Source organism: Mauremys mutica, chromosome 12 (assembly GCF_020497125.1).
Source record: "Mauremys mutica isolate MM-2020 ecotype Southern chromosome 12, ASM2049712v1, whole genome shotgun sequence".
In the NCBI taxonomy this organism is placed as follows: Eukaryota; Metazoa; Chordata; order Testudines; family Geoemydidae; genus Mauremys; species Mauremys mutica.
The window spans coordinates 1,028,548-1,049,391 of NC_059083.1; the positions used below are offsets into that span (position 1 = coordinate 1,028,548).

At 49.1% G+C, this 20,844-nt stretch overlaps 2 protein-coding genes across 5 annotated transcripts in view; one reads left to right on the top strand and one right to left on the bottom strand.

Annotated features, from left to right (window-relative positions):
- Positions 1-20,844, bottom strand: part of LOC123345106 (C-type lectin domain family 2 member B-like) — a 67,216-nt gene that overhangs the window by 35,665 nt on the left and 10,707 nt on the right. The window lies entirely within an intron of this gene.
- On the top strand, positions 7,995-18,196 carry LOC123345107. 2 transcript variants are annotated; one of them, XM_044981763.1, is made up of 4 exons: positions 7,995-8,101; positions 12,478-12,858; positions 17,146-17,240; positions 17,822-18,196. In XM_044981763.1, the coding sequence occupies exons 1-4, from the start codon at positions 8,095-8,097 to the stop codon at positions 17,966-17,968; spliced, it is 630 nt and encodes a 209-aa protein (XP_044837698.1). In that variant the 5' UTR covers positions 7,995-8,094; the 3' UTR covers positions 17,969-18,196. The 2 variants fall into 2 exon arrangements, with proteins under 2 accessions (XP_044837698.1, XP_044837697.1); XM_044981762.1 differs by lacking the exon at positions 7,995-8,101 and adding an exon at positions 11,524-11,692.

A 20,844-nucleotide genomic window follows, 5' to 3' on the forward strand; every position in this document is an offset into this window, starting at 1 on the left:
ACAGAAAAAATATGCTTAGCACCCATTGGCAGCCAGCTCCCACCCCTTCCCCCAGTGCCTTCTGCCTGCTGGAAGCCCTGCTGATCAACTCCTCTCACTCCCTCTCAGCGCCTCCCACCCACCATGATCAGTTGATCCACAGCATGCAGGAGGCGCTGGGAGGGAGGGCGAGAAGGGGGGACAGGGTGCTTGGGGGAGGGACAGGAAGAAGCGGGGCAAGGGTGGGGTCTGGGGAGGGGTGGAGTGAGGGTGGGGCCAGGGGTGGAGCAGGGGCAGGAGGAGGCAGGGCAGGGGTTAGACGAATGGGTGGAGTTGGGGCAGGGCCTGGGGCAGCGGGGGAGGAGGGGGTTGAGCACCCCCCCGCGTAGAAAGGAAGTTGGCACCTATCACTCCTACACTCCTAGGGCAGGTCCACACTAAGGGCGGGGGTCGAACTAGGGTACGCAAGTTCAGCTACATGAATAGCGTAGCTGAATTCGAAGTACCCTAGTTCGAACTACTCACCCGTCCAGACGCCGCGGAATCGAACTCCGCGGCTCCAAGGTCGACTCCGCCACCGCCTTTTGCAGTGGTGGAGTACCGGAGTCGACCGTGGCGCTTCCGGAGTTCGAACTATCGCGTCCAGATTAGACGCGATAGTTCGAACTCCGAGAAGTCGAACTCACCGCGTCGACCCGGCTGGTAAGTGTAGACTAGCCCCTAGAGGATATTTCCTCCACCTCAGATCAGGTTTCAGACATGCTGGCAGAATAGCGTGTGAGGAGAACTGGCTCTGCTTCTGCCTTGCATATAAACTGATGATTACATTTATGTCTTTCACCAGAACAAATCCCCTACAATTTTTCTGAAGCTGAAGTTCATGATAACATGCAAATATCTCAGTAACTAACATGTATACATGTCACACATGGAGCTGCACAAAACACGGCAGCTATGGGTCATCTCGGTCCCCACAAGCACCATGCACAATTACCAGCCACAAGCATGCTGAAAGAAGCATTCGTCCCAAGCACAAAGAGAGCCGAAGGGGTGACACACTCACAAAACTAAAGGAGTGATAGTATAGAAAAGCAACTGTTTCCTGGTTCAGATGTGTCAGCAGGGTATGAAACCCTGTCCAGACACTATGTGAGACTAGATGGTGTTATTTCTGTCACTGGGATTTTTTAGGGGGTTTAGTGCCATAATTGTCAGGTTAGTTACTATCTGGGGAGGGTTTGGGAGTGGGCAGGTTAAAGAGTAAAACTTCCATGACCTTCTCCCGCTTGGGACTCCCCTCCCATCATTCCAGGCAAGACTGTACCGCTTTCTGATATGAAACCATTAGCAACCATGGGGCCCAAAGTCCTCTTCCAAAGGGATTTGAAGCCCATCTCATGGTCATTGGTGTCTCTCTCTAAGCACTACCTCCCCAACTACACTAGAACCAACATTTTCCCTCTGTTCTAACCACTAGTTATATTCTCAACCTTTGCAGAGTTAGGAATAGAAGCCAAGTGTCCTGAATCCCAGGCCCCTCTTAACCACCGGACCATACTACCCTCCCAGAACAGGGAATAGAACCAAGGAGTCTTGACTCCCACGATCCCCCTGCTTTAACCACTAGATGATGTTTCCTTTCTACAAGGAAAAAGGATAGCGCTCAGTAGTACATTTCATAACACGAGCTGTTTTTTGTGACATTTATCACTGAACTAGTTTCCTACATTCTCCTTCTCAAGAATCCAGGACCAATGTACCACAAAGAGGAGCATTAGGTAGTGACATCAAGAAAAGTGTGAGCCGCTCCACCCAAAAACACCAGACTGTGCCTCCCATTGAGTTTAATGCTGGAGCAGGGTGGAATGCAGGCACAGTTAAAACAAGAGTAACACTCAGGTGATTATATGTTACTGCAGAAAGCAATCAGAGTGGTTCTTTTCCAATGGGGCAGTAAATACTGTGTAACATTGCTACCTAGAGAAAATGTGTAGGACTGCTTTTGAAATACATTACACCCAATACTTTTCTCTATCATTTCCCCTGGAGAAAGGAGATCATTTAAGAAGGAGATGGGGAGGACTCAAATATGCAGGCCCAGGCCTCTTCAGTGCAGACACCCAGAGATACTAACCATGCCAGACTCTGTGGAGTGGATAACAATACCTAGCTCGTATACAATGGTTTTCATCTGTAGATCTCAATGCTCTTTACACAATTATGCTGGTGATGGGCAGCCATGTCTTCCATGGGCACAACTGAAATATAGAAATGCCCAGAATCTAGATGCTGAACATAGGCGGCAGGTTTGTATAATTTTTGGTGGGGCCCAAAATGGTGGTGCCCCCCCGCTCCCGCCCTGTAAGCCGATATAAAATGAAGCTACAACGCGTCAGTGCCACAAGATTACAAGGGTCAATTAAAAGTGGAAAGTCAGAAGCAGCACTTGCAACAAAATATAATACTGTATATTGAAGTAGGCATCTGTTGTGATGAAGTGGGAATGTTCTTAATATTTTCTCTGAATACTGTGTGGGTGCCTCAGTTTCCCCTGCAAGATGCCAACTGAAGGTGTTGGGGACAAAGAGATCAGGTGGCCTCCTTGTCCAGAAGAGACACAGAGGCCAGAGGAGGGAGTGTCAGTTTGGAGCTGGCTGGGGAAATTGGGAGAGACCCAGAACTTGGTTCTGGGCTCCCCACCCCCCAAGATGGACCTGACAGAGGGGTTCTGTTTTCTGTACCAACAAGCTCTGTTTAAACTGTGTTCCCGTCATCTAATAAACCTTCTGTTTTACTGTCTGGCTGAGAGTCACATCTGACTGCAGAGTTGGGGTGCAGCGACCTCTGGTTGCCCCAGGACCAGCCTGGGCAGACTCACTTTGGAAAGTGCATGACGTGGAAGGGCATGCTGAATGCTCCGAGGTCAGACCCAGGAAGGTGTAAGCTTCTTGCCCTGGAGACAGTATGCTCCGAGAGAGGAGGCTCCCCCAGAGTCCTGACTGGCTTTGTATGGAGATGTTCCAAAGCATCACAGCATCCCCTTCCACACCGTGCACTTCCCAGAAGTCCGCACAGGCACTGACACTCCCTCCTCCGGCCTTTGTCTCTTTTCCAGGCATTAGGAGGCCACCTGATCTCTCTGTTCTCCAACACCTTCAGTTGGCACCTTGCAGGGGAAACTGATTTGGGAGAAATGAAGTAAAAGCTGCCCAAACCGAGCTTGAGCACTCCTGAATTTTGAGGTGTTCAAATCTGGAAGGCAGGTGCTGGGGGTGGGAGAGGGCTGTGGGCTCCATGGGGGAGCATGGCAGCAACTGTCTGGAGCTGCATGGAGCCAGATACGCTGGTCTGAGTGGCACAGTAAGCAGTTTGGGGGTTGGAGAAGAGGTAGGGAGTTCCGGGGGGCAGTTAAGGGACAAGGAGCAGGGGGAGTTGGATGGGGCAGAGGTTTGAAGGGGCAGTCAGGGGACAGGCAGCAATTGGATAGGCATGGGAGTCTAAGAGGTTTATCAGGGGACAGGTAGGGGGTGCGGTCCTGGGGGGGGGGAAGTTGGGTGGGGTCTCAGGAGGGGGCAGTTGGGGACAAGGAGAAGGGAGGCTTAGATAGGGGCTGAGGTCCCAAGGGGCAGTTAGGGGCAGGGGTCTCGGGAGGGGGTAATTGGGGAACAAGGACCAGTGGGGCTTAGATAGGGGGTGGAGGTTCTGGGGGGCAGTTGGGGCAGGGGTCTGGGGAGGGGGCAATCAGCGGACAGAGGCTGGGATTCAAAGGGCTCTGGGCTGCTGGCAGCCGCGGGGATCCCAGAGCCCTTTAAATCCCAGCCCCGGCTGGGAGTCAGAGGACTCTGGGCTGCCTGCAACCGCAGGGAGCCCAGAGCCTTTTAAATCCCAGCCGGGGCGGGAATCAGAGGGCTCTGGGCTGCCCGCTGCGGCGGGGAGCCCAGAACCCTTTAAATCTCAGCCGCTGCTGGGATTTAAAGGGCTCTGGGCTGCCTGCAACCGTGGGGAGCCCGCAGCCCTTAAAAACTCAGCCGGGGCAGGGATTTAAAGGGCTCTGGGCTGCCTGCAACCGGGGGGAGCTGAGACCCTTTTAAATCCCAGCCGCGGCCGGGAATCAGAGGGCTCTGCGCTGCCCGCTGCGGCGGGGAGCCCAGAGCCCTTTAAATCTCAGCCGCGGCTGGGATTTAAAGGGCTCTGGGCTGCCTGCACCCGCGGGGAGCACAGAGCTTTTAAAATCCCAGCCGCGGCCGGGAATCAGAGGGCTCTGGGCTCCCCGCCGCAGCAGGCAGCCCAGAGCCCTCTGATTCCCGGCCGCGGCTGGGATTTAAAGGGCTCTGGGCTGCCTGCAACCGCGGGGAGCCCAGAGCCTTTTAAATCCGAGCCGCAGCCGGGAATCAGAGGGCTCTGGGCTTCCCGCTGCGGCGGGGAGCCCAGAGCCCTTTAAATCCCAGCCGCGGCCGGGAATCAGAGGGCTCTGGGCTGTCTGCTGCGGCGGGCAGCCCAGAGCCTTCTAAATCCCAGCCGCCGCCGGGAATCAGAGGGCTCTGGGCTGTCTGCTGCGGCGGGCAGACCAGAGCCTTTTAAATCCCAGCCGCGGCCGGGAATCAGAGGGCTCTGGGCTGTCTGCTGCGGCGGGCAGACCAGAGCCTTTTAAATCCCAGCCGCGGCCGGGAATCAGAGGGCTCTGGGCTTCCCGCTGCAGCAGGCAGCCCAGAGCCCTCTGATTCCCGGCCGCGGCTGGGATTTAAAGGGCTCTGGGCTGCCTGCACCCGCAGGGAGCGCAGAGCCTTTTAAATCCCAGCTGCGGCTGGGATTTAAAGGGCTCTGGGCTGCCTGCAAACGCGGGGAGCCCAGAGCCTTTTAAATCCCAGCCGCAGCCGGGAATCAGAGGGCTCTGGGCTGCCCGCTGCGGCGGGGAGCCCAGAGCCCTTTAAATCCCAGCCGCGGCCGGGAATCAGAGGGCTCTGGGCTGTCTGCTGCGGCGGGCAGCCCAGAGCCTTTTAAATCCCAGCCGCCACCGGGAATCAGAGGGCTCTGGGCTGCCTGCTGCTGCGGGCAGCCCAGAGCCTTTTAAATCCCAGCCGCCGCCGGGAATCAGAGGGCTCTGGGCTGCCTGCAACCGCGGGGAGCCCAGAGCCTTTTAAATCTCAGCCGCTGCTGGGATTTAAAGGGCTCTGGGCTGCCTGCAACCGCGGGGAGCCCAGAGCCTTTTAAATCCCATCCGCAGCCGGGAATCAGAGGGCTCTGGGCTTCCCGCTGCAGCAGGCAGCCCAGAGCCCTCTGATTCCCGGCCGCGGCTGGGATTTAAAGGGCTCTGGGCAGCCCTGGCGGCGGGGGGCAGCGGCGGGGGGCGCTCCAAGCAGGGGAGAAAAAACATTGGTGGGGCAGAGCCCCTGCTTGGGATTTATTCATGGGGCTAAAGCCCCAGAGCCCCATATAAGTCGGTGCCTATGATGCTGAATGACTTCCAGGCAAAGTTCACCATCCTTAAGTCACTTCAGCATGTGAACTCTAAGGAGAGAGATGGCAGCCAAGGGGTTAAAACTAGATGGAATTCAAAAGGGAGGGGCATTTAGGGCAGAGATCCTGCCCAACAGATAGAAAAGATGGTCTGTGGCTAGGGTGTAAGCCTGTACCCTGGGTTCAATTCCGTGTTTTGCCCCAGAAACAAAAATCACCAAAGGGTGTTCACACTTGCTTCCTCTGTCGACAGATCTTGTCCACATTGGGGGCACCATTATTGACAGGGTGAGAAATGCACTGTGGGTATGTATCCCACACTGCAGTGCTGTAGGAAGGAAGAGCATTTTGGGATTCTCTCCGAATTCTCCCACAGGCCCCGCCCTCAGCTGCCGAGAGCAGCGTGAGGAGTAGCTCTGTGAGCTCTCTGTGCTGAGGAATGTCAAAGCAGTACAGCAGTCTCCCGGCCTAGGGACAGCAGTCTGCCTGCTGCTTTGTTCCTAGTGCAGGGCAGAACAGGAGCATTCCAAGTATTTGCTCTTTCTTCGTTTCCCAAATGGAGCAGCACACAGATACTTCTCGGAGCTTTGAAAGGGGAGGGGAAAAGACAAAAGTCTCTCACAGGGGTGGAAGTTTTTTGTCGCCAAAACTGGGTGTTTTTTGTGACATAAGTCGCATTTCTGTCTGTACGCTTTGGCTGTTTGGTCACTAAAAGGCAGTTTTTGGTGACAAAACTTGGTAGTGTAGACAAGGCCTACAATTTTGCAGTAAATGTTCCCAAGGTGCCCAAGTTTCTGCCTCTGGGCATGCACACTGCTGCCCCCTAGGGGCATCCAGTGGCCTACCTCCTGCCTAAGGCCCAGAATAATTCCCAAACTGGGGGAAGATAGGCATTTGGTCGCCTAAGTCAGTGGTCTCCAAACTTTTTTGATCGCGCACCCATAGCAGTAAAAAAATTTTGAGCACGCACTCCCTGCCGTGCCGGCTCTACCATTTTTGCTGCCTGAACAGATGAAGCAAAAAAAAAAAAAAAGCTCCTGCCACGCACCCCCAAGGATCCTCTTGCGCACCCCACTTTGGAGACCACTGGCCTAAGTTGTGGGTAGGCCCGATCCGACAGACATGCTCACGGGCTGCCTGGCTCCACACAAAACAGCTGGGGGGGGGAGAAAGACTTCCCTCATAACTTTTAGCCCAGTGGTTACAGCACACACCTAACATGTGGGACATCCAGGATCCTGTCTCCTCACTCCGATGGCTCTAATTCTTTATCTGAAGTGCAACAGCTTCAATAGGAGAGACTGATCGCAAGCAGAGATAGGCATTTATCTCTGAGACATGGGTGGAGCTTAGCGCACATCCCTGTGGTCAGCATTGCCCATTGGCTGGCTTAGTGTAAGGTGCCTATCTCTCCCCATTCATAGTATATGGAACTTGGGCACCAAACTCAGACCTGCAGAATCACAGTGATTTTTCCAGTTAGGTGTTGTGATGCCTAAATCCTTCTGAGCATTCAGCCCTTACCCTGTCTTTGTTCATCATTTGTAAATAAATGGAGGGCAATAGCGCTCCCCTATGTCACAGAGATGTTGTGAGGATAATATGTTAAAGATTGTAAGTGGCTTAGATACTATGCTCAAGGGGGCCATGTAAGAAAGTTAAGACCCCTGGCTCCAAGGGTCTGTGAGCATCTAGCTCCCTAAGGCGTAGACTGGGAGCCCCATGATGGATGTGTTTCAAATGGTCAATCAACATAAACGCTGAGATATTTATAAGAAAGCTATTATTGTGGGATCAAAACCGGGAGTAGGCAAGCCCTGGAGGAAAAATCCAGCCCAAGGCCCCAGAGGTAGGTAAGATTTAATAGTACGTCCACGCATGATTATCTATTGAAATCATGTGACCCTAACAGGCCTTCCCATTTCAAATTTCCAATCCTGGAAGGTCATGAGGAGACAGGGGAGCTGCAGGCTGCAAGGAATAAGCAATACAGAACTCAGAATCAGTCTGGAGGAGGCCCAAAATCATCCACATCAGGGCAAGCTGGAAAAAAGAACAGATCCCAGGGACTGGGCAGGTGCACGGCTGAATCCCTGCTCTCCAGAACTAGAAGGATTGAGGCTTTCTGCAATGCAACTGTAAAAGCTACTCAGACCAACCTCTTTTCTGCTGCTCTCTCTCCCTCAATATACTTATGCCCTAACTTACCACCCCCACAGCTATTTATTTGGATCCAATCTACCTTCCAACTGTTGTTTCTTCTCTCAGTATCCTTTAATGTCTCCTACCACTTGATATGCAAACAAATTACAACAGCCGCTGAGACAACAGTACCCTGCTGCCAGGAAATGTTTTTTTATCACCTCAGATGCTGGGCGCTTCTCAGTTTCCCCATCATTCTGTTTGAAGTCCGTCCTTCTCTGAAATGGTGTTAGGGCCATTTCCGTTCTGCCCCCGCCTATCTGAATTAGGGTTCAGAGTATCCTGTGCTGGGCCTGAGACCACATCCTGTGCTGCTGAGGCCTCCAATGATCATTGCAATAATAGGTATGGTACTGCCCTGGACGTTTGTGGGAGAGTAAAGGTGTCTGGGAGGTTAGCAATGGCTCCTTCAGAGGAGAAGCCGAAGATAACAGAGGGGAAGTCGGCCCACTGGTGATGGCAGGTAACAGAGGGGAAGGGGGAAATGGATTTCTGTTCAGCGTCAGTATATTTAGGTGGGGAGGGGAACAGAGGGGGACCAGAGGTCTCTACACAGTGTGCAGGGAGCTGGAGGGAGCCACTACAGGTAGGTATATAAAAAAACCTGACCTTAACAGAGGGGGCTAGATGTGTTGGGGATTGGGTAATGGCAAATTACAATAGAGTCATATATCAGAGGGGGAGCCGTGTTTGCTGCTTTTACAGATCCAGACTAAGAATCCTGTGGCACCTTATAGACTAACAGACGTTTGGGAGCATGAGCTTTCGTGGGTGAATACCCACTTCGTCTGATGCAAGTGGGTCCGACGAAGTGGGTATTCACCCACGAAAGCAAGTGCATCCGACGAAGTGGGTATTCATCCATGAAAGCTCATGCTCCCAAACGTCTGTTCGTCTATAAGGTGCCACAGGAGTCTTTGCTGCTTTTAATAGAGTCATAGGAGCAATAAGAGAGAAATCAGTGGGTGAATCTCTTAATATCTTAGAGGTCTATACACAAATGCAAGGAGTTTGGGGAATAAACAGAAGAACTGGAAGTATTAGAATACATACGCTAAATTATTAGCTAATTGGCATAACTGAAACTTGGTGGGGTAATTCTCATGACTGGAATATTAGTATAGAGGGATATAGCTTGTCAAGGAAGGACAGACAAGGAAAAAAAGGAGGAGGTGTTCCACTATACACTGAGAACAGAAGGAGGTCAGAGGAAGACTGGGTGAAGATAGAAGGGGAAAAAACAGCGGTGACGCCATGGTAGAAGTCTACCACAGACCACCAACTCAGAAAGAGCGGGTGGATGTGGCATTTCTAGACCAAATAACAGAAATATCCAAAACACTCAACCTGGTAGTAATGGAGAACTTTAACTACCCGGACATCTATTGAAAAATAATATGGTAAAATACAAAATGTCCTCTGAATTCTTGGAATGGATTGGGGATAACTTGTTTCAGATGATGGAGGAAGTAACCAGGAGGCAGCCATTTTAGAACTGATTCTGACTAACAGGGAGGAATTGGTTGAGAATCTGAAAGTTGAAGGCAATTTGGGTGAAAATGATCACAAAATGATATGATTTCATAATTCTAAGGAAAGGAAGGAATGAGAGCAGCAGAATATGGACAATGAATGTCAAAGAAGTAGACTAAAACTCAGAATGGGTAGGTAAGCTCCTACATGAAGAAAATCTAAAGGAAAAAGGCATTCAGGAGAGCTGGCAGTTTGTCAAAGAGAGACTATTAAAGTTATAACAGCAAACTTCTGAGTGAGAAGGCAAGGATAGTGAGAGGGCAATATGGCTCCATTGGGAGCTCTTTAATGACCTGAAAATCAAAAAGGAATCCTACGCAGAGTGGAAACATGGACAAATTGATAAGGAGAAGTACAACAGAATGACACAAGCATATAGGGAGAAAAATCAGAGAGGCTAAGGCATAAAGTGAGTTACACCTAGCAAGGGACATAAAAGGCAATAAGAAAAGGTTCTATAAATACATTGGGAGCCAGAGAAAGATGAAGGAAATTGTAGGTCCACTATTTAGCAGGGAAGAATTGCTAATAACTGATGACAACAAGGAGGCTGAGGTGTTTAATGCCTACTTTACTTCAGTCTTTACTAAAAGGGTTAATGGTGACCAGATATTTAACACAATTAATATTAACAACAAGGGGGAAAGAATGCAAAATAGGAAAAGAACAGGTTAAAATATTTAGATAAATTAGATATATTCATCAGGGCCTGATGAAATTCATATTAGGGTACAAAGAAACTAGCTGAAGCAATCTCGGAACCATTAGCAATTATCTTTGAGAACTCATGGAAGATGGTGAGGTCCCAGACAACTGGAGATGGGCAAATATAGCAGCTATCTTTAAAAAGGGAAACAAAGAAGATCCAGGGAATTATAGACAAGTCAATCTAACTTCTATACCTGGAAAAATTCTGGAACAAATTGTTAAAACAATCAATCTGTGAGCACCTAGAGGGCAATAGGCTAATAGGTAATAGCCAAATGGATTTATCAAGAACAAATCATGCAAAATCAACCTAAATTTCCTTCTTTGATGGAGTTATAGGCCTAGTGGATAGGGAGGAAGTTGTAGACGTGCTATATCTTGACTTTAGTAAGGTTTATGATACATTTCCACGTGACATTCTCATAGGCAAACTAAGGAAATATCGTCTTGATAAAATTACTATAAGGAGGGTGCAAAAAATCGTATTCAAAGAGTATTTAAGAGCGGCTTACTGTCAAACTGGGAGGATGTATCTAGTGGAGTGTAACAAGGGTGTGTCCTGGGTCTTGTACTAATCAATGACTGGGATAATGGAGAGGAGAGTATACTCATAAAGAGGAGCAAGCACAAGGACAGGATGAGAATTCAAAATGAGCTTGTTTAAGAACAGGTTAGACAAACACCTATCAGGCGTGGCCTAGGTGAACATGGCCCTGCCTTAGTTCAGGGGCTGGACTAGATGAACTCTCAAGGTCCCTTCCAGCCACACGTTGCTATGATTCTATTACAGCTGGCAGCCCTGTGGTCAATATAACTGGTGTGAGTTGGAGCAACCCTGGTGCACGGCTCTAATATAATGCAGTAGGAACAGCCTACACAGGGCAGCAGTGAGATAGCTCAAATGTGAGCTTGGAGACACCTTTGCTCAGCACCCGCTGACCTGTGCTCTGTGCAGTTTGGCTGTATCCAAGGGCCTGGTCTGCTTGGCACGTTTACTCCTTCCACACCCCTCCAAATATAGCCAGGCAAACATTTTTAAGATGAAAATTGCAGATCCGGGTTGACAGAAACATTTTACAAATTCATGTCAACTTTCACAAGGTGTTTACATTGAAACAAACAAAAAGCATTTTGGGGAGAAATGTCAAAATGAACCTTTCTTCTGCTCCCTGTTCCCCTTTACCCACCCCCCACCCCTAATCCTTCCTCACCCCTCCACATATCCAACAACCTCCATACCTGCTGGTGCCCTCCCCAGGTTCCCAGTAGATCTACTCCCACCTGCCAGGCCATGTAATTGCAAGGAGAGCAGCAGCAGAGAACATAATTCCCTGCTTCTAGGAACTGCTGTTCATTACATATAACAGTGAGGCTTTGACAATTTTCCAACATTCTCGGTTTGTAGTACATAATTCTTTGAAAAAGTGCTGGTGATAATTTCTGCCCTGCCTCTACCTGGCCAAATTAGGACACAGGATAGCCTGCCATGAACACAAAAGTCATGGGGGCCTGAGACCACATCCGTTCTTGCTGAGACCTGAACTGACCATAATGTTAGAACTGCAGAACTGTCAGTTTCTCTCAGTGAGGATATTAATCTGAATTAAATATGTAAAGTGGAGATACTTTCATAATTAAACTGCTTTAAAGAAATGGCTTTCTTTATAAAGAAGATATGAAACAAAATAAGGAAGACTTGTGCCTCTCTGAAGTTCAAAGGCTGAGTCTATCGTCTGAATGAGGATTATATGGTGCTCAGCTGTGTGTCCCTCCACTGCAATGATTGGCATGCTACTTCTCTGGGCTTTCACAGGTGAGTAAGGGATCTAGGAGGCTATATCTCAGTAGCTGCCCTGCTGCTTCAGAGGGCTGAGCAGAGGAAAAGAGGGAGGAAAGAGTTTGGTAGCTCAGAATATTTCTAGGAAATGGGGAAAACCCCATCAGGTCTTTTCTGATCCATGCTGCTCGGGGCTAATGCTGCATTGTCCCGTTGTTGAGTGTTAAAACTCCCATTGATGGGGTAGCCACTTGTTTCCTTTCATGGGAGGGGACCCTACACCACCTGCCCAGGGAGAGGCAGAAGGAATTCTGATGCAGCCAGCTGCAGTTCCCCCCGAAGGCTTGCACTCAATACATGAGCTTTAGAGCCACCGCATAGCCCTAAACGTAGACAGCCACAATCTCTAGCAGGGCTGGTTCACTCAGTGCAGCCAAACAGGCAATGGCCTGATCCCTGATTCACAGGGACTCCACCCTACCAGGGATGGGTTGAAATGGTAGTGGGATTTTACTTCTTTATTACCTCCCAGTGTGGGATACAAGCTGACAGAGCTCTGGAGAGATAGTTTTCCCCTTGTGGGGTCTGTTTAAGTCACCAGTCACCATTCCCTACCAGTACCCAGCACATGGATCTAAAACCTTCTCCCATCTGGAATGGCAGCGCAGTTTGAAGTAAATTGGCTGGAAAAAGATCTCACTACATTTTAGGTGCTGCATCCTGGTGCCCAGAGGAATTTCTTCACAGGGCTCTGTATTTGTTTGAACTGATTCCCTTGGAACCTCCCTGGGTAACTTGTTCCACTTTTCTCTCCCATGCAGATGCCTCAGTTGCACTCTCTATAATTTCATTGCAGAACCCAGTCCGGGTCTTCTCTGGTCAGACAGCTGTCCTCCCCATCTCCCTCCAGTTCCAGAACCCAGCATGGGAATTCTACCATGTCAAGTGGGATTTCATCACAGGGAATCGTCCTGTCTTGGTCTACATGGTGGACCACTGTACTGGAGCCCCAGGGTCACGGGAGCGCACCTGCCAGCACAGCCTGGAGCAGGCGGGATTTTATCAGCAGCGGGCGAATGTCTCCTTCGAGAGTGCTTCGCTAGTGCTCAAGGGCGTGCAGCCAGAGGATGCGGGGACGTACCAGATAACGGTACGAAGCTTGGATGTATCGGGCACTGCGCTAGTGAACCTGACTGTGGAAGGTAACAGAGGGGAAGCAAGCCCAACAGTGATGGAAGGTATCAGAGGGGAGGCCAGCCCACTGGTGATGGGAGGTAACAGAGGGGAAATGAGCCCACCCGTGACAGAAGGTAACATAGGGGAAGCCAGTCCATTGGTGACAGAAGGTAACATAGGGGAAACCACCCCACCGGTGACAGAAGATAACAGAGATGAAGGCATCCCACTGGTGATGGGAGGTAACAAAGGGGAAACTACCACACTATCAACTGATGGTAACAGAGAGGAGGCCAGCCCACTGGGGAGAAGAAGTGACCGATGGGAAGCCAGCGCACTGGTGACAGGAGGTAAAAAAGAAGAAGGTGGGAATGGGTTTTTGTTCCACATCAGGATATTTAGGTGGGGAGGGGACAGAGAGGGACTTAAGGTCTCCACACAGTATTAAGGGAGTTGGAGGGCACAATTACAGCCGGCAGCCCTCCGACAAGTACAGCTGGTATAAACTGGAGATGCCCTCACAATGCTTAATTTGTGCCAGGGCTTGCCACGGCTGAGCCCCGGCTCCTCCAGGCTTGGCAGTTCATAGTCCCGGCATCTCTGGGCTTGCCACATCAGTTATGAATGTAAAAAAATTGCTCGAGTCCCGGCAGCTTTTTCATTACAAATGAAGCACTGTGCCCTCCTCGGGCACGGCTCTAATATAATGCATCAGGAACAGCCTGCAGAGAGCAGCAGCAGAGTCCAGATAGTACAACGGTGAGCTTGGAGCCATCTGTGCACAGCACCCACTGACCTATGCTCTGTGAAGTTTGGCTGCAGCCAAGGCTCTGGTCTACTTAGCTCTTTTAATCTCTTCCCCACAAGTCGAACCCTCCAGGCCTTTCATCATTTTTTGTTGCTCTGCTCTGCACTACCTCACAATTGGTTGGCATCTTTCTGGTGTCAAGATGCCCAGAATGCACCATCAAGGCAGAGTGAAAGTCAGAAATGTGTTGTATATAATAACAGCAATTACACTCATAAGGGAATTATGGCTACACTTGCAGGTGTGCAGCACTAGGAGTTACAGCTGTCTTTGTACAGCTGTGTAGGGAAAGCGCTGGTGTTTGGCCACACTCACAGCTACCAGTGCTGCAGTATGGCCACATTTGCAGCGCTGTTGGGAGTGATGCATTAGGGGCAGCTATCCCAGCATTCAAGTGGCAGCAACGTGCTTTTCAAAAGAGGCGGGTGGGGTGGAGTGTGACAGGGAGCGGGGGAGAGAGAGAGAGTGGATTTTTGGAGCCGACACTGTATCAGCTCTCTGCCTTGCAAAATCTGAAAATTTCCCCGATCCCTCATTTACTCTTAACTGCAAACAGCCTGCAGACCAGATAAGCAGCTGCTCCAACAGACTCCCTTTCTCCCCCCTGCCCCCGCTGTTTCTTTCCTCAAGCGGACACTCATCCCCCTGCCTGCCTCATTCACAGCAAGGTAGTGGGTTATCTCAATTGATTGTTCACAGTCAGTTACAGATTGATCACAGCAAAGGGGAGCTGTGTTTGTTTTTTAGATAAGTAGCTCCCGGAGCCCCGAATTCACAACAAAACAAAGAGAGGCATCATAACAAAACAAAGAGAGTAATTTAGTTAAAAGCATTCTGGGATATCTCCTAATACCCTGGAGTCCAATAACAGCGCTGGTGTGTGGCCACACTTGACGAGCAGCGCTGCATCACCAGTGCTGCACTCGTTATACCCCAAGCAGACCCAGGTGTACAGCCAGCGCTGCAGCCAGGGAGTTGCAGCGCTGGATGTGCCCTGCAGGTGTGAACAGTTACTAATTGCAGCACTGGAAAGCCTCCACCGGCGCTGCAACTCTCAAGTGTAGCCATACCCTCAAACTAGAATCTTTGAGATCTATAAAACCAATGCAATGGTTGAATCTAACCTTGCAGAAAGCTGTCTCCAGCAAACCACAGCAACAGCAAAGGTGTGAACTCAACTATTCTTCTACCTTATATGTAGTAATGAGTTGTTAATGTGAATTATAGTTAAGGCTGCAAGTTTGTCACGGAAGTCACAGATTCTGTGACTTTCCGAGACCTTCATGACTTCTGCAGTGGCCGGTGCGGCTGGACTGGGGGCCGCCTGTGCAGCTCGGACAGCCCCTAGGCCAACTGCACCAGCTGCTGCTGGGGAAGTCTAGGGCCACCACCCCCTCCCAGCAGCAGCAGCAGTTTGGGTGAAAGAGGGGACTGGGGGTTGGAATGTGGGAGGGGGTGAGGGCTCTGGGCAGTGCTTACCTCGGGGGAGCTCCCCGGAAGTGACAACATATCCCTCCCTCAGCTCCTAGATGGAGGCGCAGCCAGATGGCTCCACATGCTGCCTCTGCCCACAGGCACCATCCCTGCAGCTTCCACTGGCCACAGTTCCTGGCCAATGGGCGCTGCAGAGCCAGCACTTGGGGCTGGGCAACGTGCGGAGCTAGGAGCTGAGAGAGGAACATGTCGCTGCTTCCGGGGAGCTGTGAGGACCTGGGTAGGGAGTCTGCCAGCCCAGACAACCCCCACCCAGCACCAACGGGGGTCCCAGACTGCCCCCCAAACACCTGTGGCACCCCCAGACTGCCCCCCCCAGCACCCCATGTGCCCCCCCCCCCGGATTTAGTCAGGGGTATATAGTACAAGTCATGGACAGGTCACGGGCCGTGAATTTTTGTTTACTGCCCGTAACCTGTCCATGACTTTTATTAAAAATACCCATGACTAAAACATAGTCTTAGTCATAGTAAAGTAAAAAAGTGACCACGTTATAAATACCATCTTTGTGTTCACTAGTATACGCCCTTGGTAACTTTTATATTAGGACACTGCATAGATTAGAAGGGTGGGGAATGGCCTACAAAGACTTTCATGTAGAGGGCAATTCCAGCTGCACTTCAGGAAGTCAGGTGATTGGGGGATCAGCTAGGGAGGCTTTCACCCCTCAGACAGGTAAAGCTCCATGCAATTTTCCCCCTTGTTCTCACACTCAGGTGCCTTGCCTGCCCTTTCTATAATCACACCCAAGAACCCAGTCCGTGCCATCACAAATCAGACAGTTCTGCTGCCCTTCTCCTTCCAATCCCTGAACTCAGCCTGGGAATTCATTTACATCAAGTGGGAGTTCATCAGAGGCATTGGGAATCACCCCATCTTGGTGTATATGTTGGACAACTGCACTGGGACCGCCCACAACTGGTGGGAGAGAACCTGCCAGCTGACTAAGGAGGTGGCAAAGAAATATCAGCAGCGGGCAGACATCTGCCAGAATGCTACGTTGGTGATACGGGACGTGCAGGCAGCAGATGCCGGGATGTACCTGGTAACAGTACGAACCCTGGATGTATGGGCCAATGCAACAGTGAACCTGATGGTGACTGAAGGTATCAAAGGATTAGGGGCGAGATAGAGTATCTGTGTAATAAGGAGATTGAAGTCGGAAATGGCTTGGGGGAAGTGAGGAAATGAAGAGAGAAGGGAAGCGGGGAGGAGTGGATGGTAAGAGAAGAAAACGGAGGAGAGAAAGGATGCAATGCAATGAGAAAAAGAGAAGGTAGAATAGAGAAGATGAATAAAAAGTGGGATTGGACGTGGCAGAGGAGACAGGGAGGCTGATGGGGCAGAAAGGAGAGAGAGGAAGTGGAGGAGTCCGAGATGGTGTGGTGTACTCATATTTCACTGTAACTATGAAACTCTGGCAACAGCAGTGCTCGAATCTTCAGACAAAAGAAATGATACCATGATAAATTGCTCAGACTGCCCGAGGCTGAGGCGAGGCGGTGCAGTACAGGGGCAAGGAGAAACCCATTTGCAGACATACAACAGGAGAGGTGGGCTAAGGCGAGTTGAGGAAGACTAACAAATGTTACAAGAAAACCCTATCACAGACAGCAGCAGTGTGTATATGCTGCAGTGCTAGGTCTTCATGTTATATATGTTTAGTAAACATGGTTATTCTTTGGACCTCATCATGCCCATGTTGTTCCTTCACACTGTATTATGTACACTTTTTGAAAAGCAAAAGGCCCAACAACTGATGACTTAGTTTGAGACACCACCCAGTTCCTATACGCTACTCTTTTAACAGCTATACATTAGCCACAGAGAAAGATTAACCCAGAGGATCCAGCAAGATTATCCCCTTCATACGCCCACAACCCATTCCTGATTCACCATGCGCTGAAGTGACACTCTTAGAGAGCTGAAGCTGTATAGTTTAATGAGTGATTCATTTACACCCATTACCTTCTCGACTTTTTGTGGTGATCTCACCTCTCCTTATTTGCAGGAAAATTTGCCTGGAAAAGCCTCAGCCCCATTAACACTATCCGTATGGTCTTTGCCTGCCTGGTTCTCTGCATTTTGGCACTGATAGTTAGAGAGGTGAGTGATTGCTGCTGCCATCTTTCCATCCCCAGCAAAACATGTTGGAAGAGATCAGAGGAGACGTATGATGGAGGGGAGCCCATTGGATGTTGTAATGAATGAGTGTGTGTGTCCACTGCCCCCTAAGGCTTATATCAAGTTAGAACACAACCTTGAGAAGTCATGTGAACTATCAAAATTTTGATCACAACATTGCAGTCGTTAATCTGATTCCTTCCGTGTCTGTTAGAACTTGATGTGATTTATCTAGAGAAGACAAACCCTTGGTGACTAGGACTCTATCTTAACCATGAACTGTGTTGGCATGTGTGCAAGTGACACATCAATTTCCCCTGAATTAAAGGGACAGGGGAGATGCTCAGACACTGTGGTGATGGGAGTCAATCTAAGAATCAGGCTGTTTGGCTGGAGATAGATTGAGAAATTAAGAGGATGGGAGTGGGGGACATCCTAAAGAGAAAGGGCTTAAGGTTTATCTGGTGACAGAAGTGTCGTTCAAGACAGGCTGCCAATCACTTGGACATAGTTATGTTTGACTATCAAACCTGTAATCTGATAGTATTTCTTCCCTTCTGCAGTATATTCATGCATCAGGCAGCAACATCGCTCAGTGTGAGGAGACACTGGGTCCACCCGAGACGCCAGATGGAGGTGCACCCCTGGTTGGGGCCACACAACACATAATTGTTGTTTCATCTACTTCAGCTTCCTTCCACGGACAATGAGCAGCACCAAATGCTTCAGAGAGAGGAGGAAAATGCCTATAGTGCACCATGTATGATTATTTCTTTACTTCCTGCTTGCAGCCAATCTATCATTTAAAGTCCTGAAGCTGGAGTTATCCATATATCATGAAACGAGATTGGCATAGAAATGTTATTTCCCCTCGTTTTATTAGCCTTTTAAAAAACCTTCCCACAGTATTTGATTCTTTAACCTCCTAATACAGCAAGTTCCACAGATCAAGTCACACATGTGGGAGTTATATCCTTGTTACATTTAATTTTAGGATGAATATAATCTCCTCTTCTCCTGTGTTCTACTTGTAATTGGAAAAAAAAAACTTCCCGTGATGGTCAAGTCAGGAAAGATTTGAGCAGGTGAAGGGGAGGAGAAAACTTCTTTTAAAAAAAATCACAGCAGTTGTTAATCCCCTGGTTAAGCTTTCACATTGTATAATGAAGTGAATCAGCAGTGTCATTTGAGGGGTCTCTCTTGAAAGGGAATGAAATGGGAACAGAGACCCAAATCAAGTCAATCTCCTGGCCCAAGAGGGAAACAATTGTGAAGATAGAGCCACAATGGCCAGAATCAGGGTAAATGCATTGGACAATCAGATGCTGGAGTAAAGCCTCTTTTCTTATATCAGAGATCTAATGTAAGCCCTGATGGGAGACCCTGGCTAGTCAGCTCTCACATCCTTGTTTCCATCCACAGGTCTATATGTGCTTGTCCTGCAGGTGGAAAAACCTAAAGGCTGACTATGAGAACATGGTCCCAAAGGGTAAACGCTAAAGATATCAAGGCCTCCTGGGCCAAAGGAGGCCTGGAGAGTGGGGCTCAAGACATTTCTCTGGTTTGTTGATTGGTATTCCTCCGTTAGGTGGCACCCAAGTGTCCTGTTTGCCTTGTTCCAGTATCTGCATAATGGCTCCTTGGGTGCCCTATTGTTGCAGTGCCCTCTAGTGCAGGGTTTCTTAATCCGTGGATTGGGACCCAAAATTGGGGTGCCGGAATGTTTCAAAGGCTCATGTGGCAGCTTCTGTCCCCCGGGACTGGCTGGGCTCATCTCTCTGCTCCAGGCACTGCAACATCTGGAGTACCCGCACCCCTCAGGTTAGACCCAGCTGTCATAACGATGGGAGCCTGGGTTGGCCAAATATAAGTGAGTGGCACTGCAGGCCTAGATCACAACTCCACTCACACAAACTTGGTCCAGTCAGGGGCACAAATGAGTGGCACAGCAGCTCTGGAAGTTGTGATACCCAGAGCAGAGAGCCAAGACCAGCTAGCCACACGGCACAGGAGCTGCCGGAGCTGCCACTGTGGAGTGAGTGCCGGGCAGGACCCAATTCCCTTGGGGGAAGGATCTGACAGAAACCACTCCAGGGCCTCCATCTCCATCCCCAGGCTATTTAATGGGTTGTGACAGGCCATAAACATTTACAAATGGGTCTTGAGCCCAAAACAGCTAAAAAACACTGTCTAGTGGTTATGTAGCTATTTCTTAGTGCATGTGAGTTTTGTTGTCTTCCACCAGATATATTACCATTTCAGCACTCTCAGCTGGCACTGGGATATTATTTCTTTCTCTCAAAGGCACAGAAGGGAGCAAAGTGATTAAAGAAAAAGAGAGAAATTCATATTGCTGACAGGGTGAGGCATGATGAAGGCAAATCCCAAACTACCACTCTTAATGAGAGATTGGAAAGTACCATATCAAGTTCCCTGAAGACACAAGAGAAGAAACTACCCATATTTTTGTTTTTTTGTTTCAAGTCAGCAAGTAAAGGATGTCATCAACCAGCTATTTCTGCTTTTAGGGCTTTTAAAACACCCCCAAAGATTTTCCAAGTTGAAAGGATCAGAATTAAGGAAGGGAGGGGACAGAGATGAATCTTTCTCCTTGAAAGCCAGGAGGCAGAGTTCATAGCTATATTCAGGATTCCAAGATCTCTCCTGTTACAATGACTAGAATCTTACTTTTCTGCACACTTATTGGTGAGTATTGTTGTGTAGGAAGCTACAATGCTCCTGGAGTGAAGCCAAATGGAGAGGTGGGAGGAGGACAAGTGGCGACACAGAAGAATATGGTTACACAGCAGCAGTGAAAATGGGGAAGGATTTATTATTAATGTAAATAAATATTAGTTAAATTCTATTGCGCCATTTAGCTAGGAACTGGCATATCAGACTATCTCAGGGTTTGGCAACCTTTCAGAAGTGGTGTGCCGAGTCTTCATTTATTCACTCCGATTTAAGGTTTCGTGTGCCAGTAATATATTTGAATGTTTTTCTATGTCTATTATATATAACTAAACTATTGTTGTATTTAAAGTAAATAAGGTTTTTAAAATGTTTAAGAAGCTTCATTTAAAATTAAATTAAAATGCAGAGCCCCCCGGACCGGTGACCAGGACCCAGGCAGTGAGTGCCACTGAAAATCAGCTCGTGTGCCATCTTTGGCACATGTGCCACAGGTTGCCTAGACCTGCTTTATCTAATCCCATACGTATGTCTGGTAGTATCCAGCATTTGAAGAAATCCCCCTTGCTGCATCTGGCCAAAGCTGTAAATAGGGATTGAAGGGGATCCTGTCCGATTTCTGCCAGTGACTGGATAACACCCTGATCACCTTACTGCTGGGGCTTGAAAAAATTGCCCAAGGACTAAGCCCAGTAGCCAGGGTGAGAAATACTGGACCCATCCCTCCCACTGCAATTTAAAGGGGTTCTGAAGTTGTGCACTGTATTCAACAGTAACATATTGTTATTCAACATTCTAGTTAATAAATTTTATAGATTGTAATTTATTGTCTCGCCTTTGTTTAACCATCTTTTCTACTGGGCTTTACTCCTCTTTTTCTCTCTTTTCTTTCCTA

Coding starts and splice junctions, on each gene's coding strand:
- LOC123345107 (XM_044981762.1), top strand. CDS start 11,617: ATGAGGATTATATGGTGCTCAGCTGTGTGTCCCTCCACTGCAATGATT. Junction 11,693..12,477: donor ACTTCTCTGGGCTTTCACAG/GTGAGTAAGGGA, acceptor TCTCCCATGCAG/ATGCCTCAGTTGCACTCTCT. Junction 17,241..17,821: donor TGGCACTGATAGTTAGAGAG/GTGAGTGATTGC, acceptor TCCCTTCTGCAG/TATATTCATGCATCAGGCAG.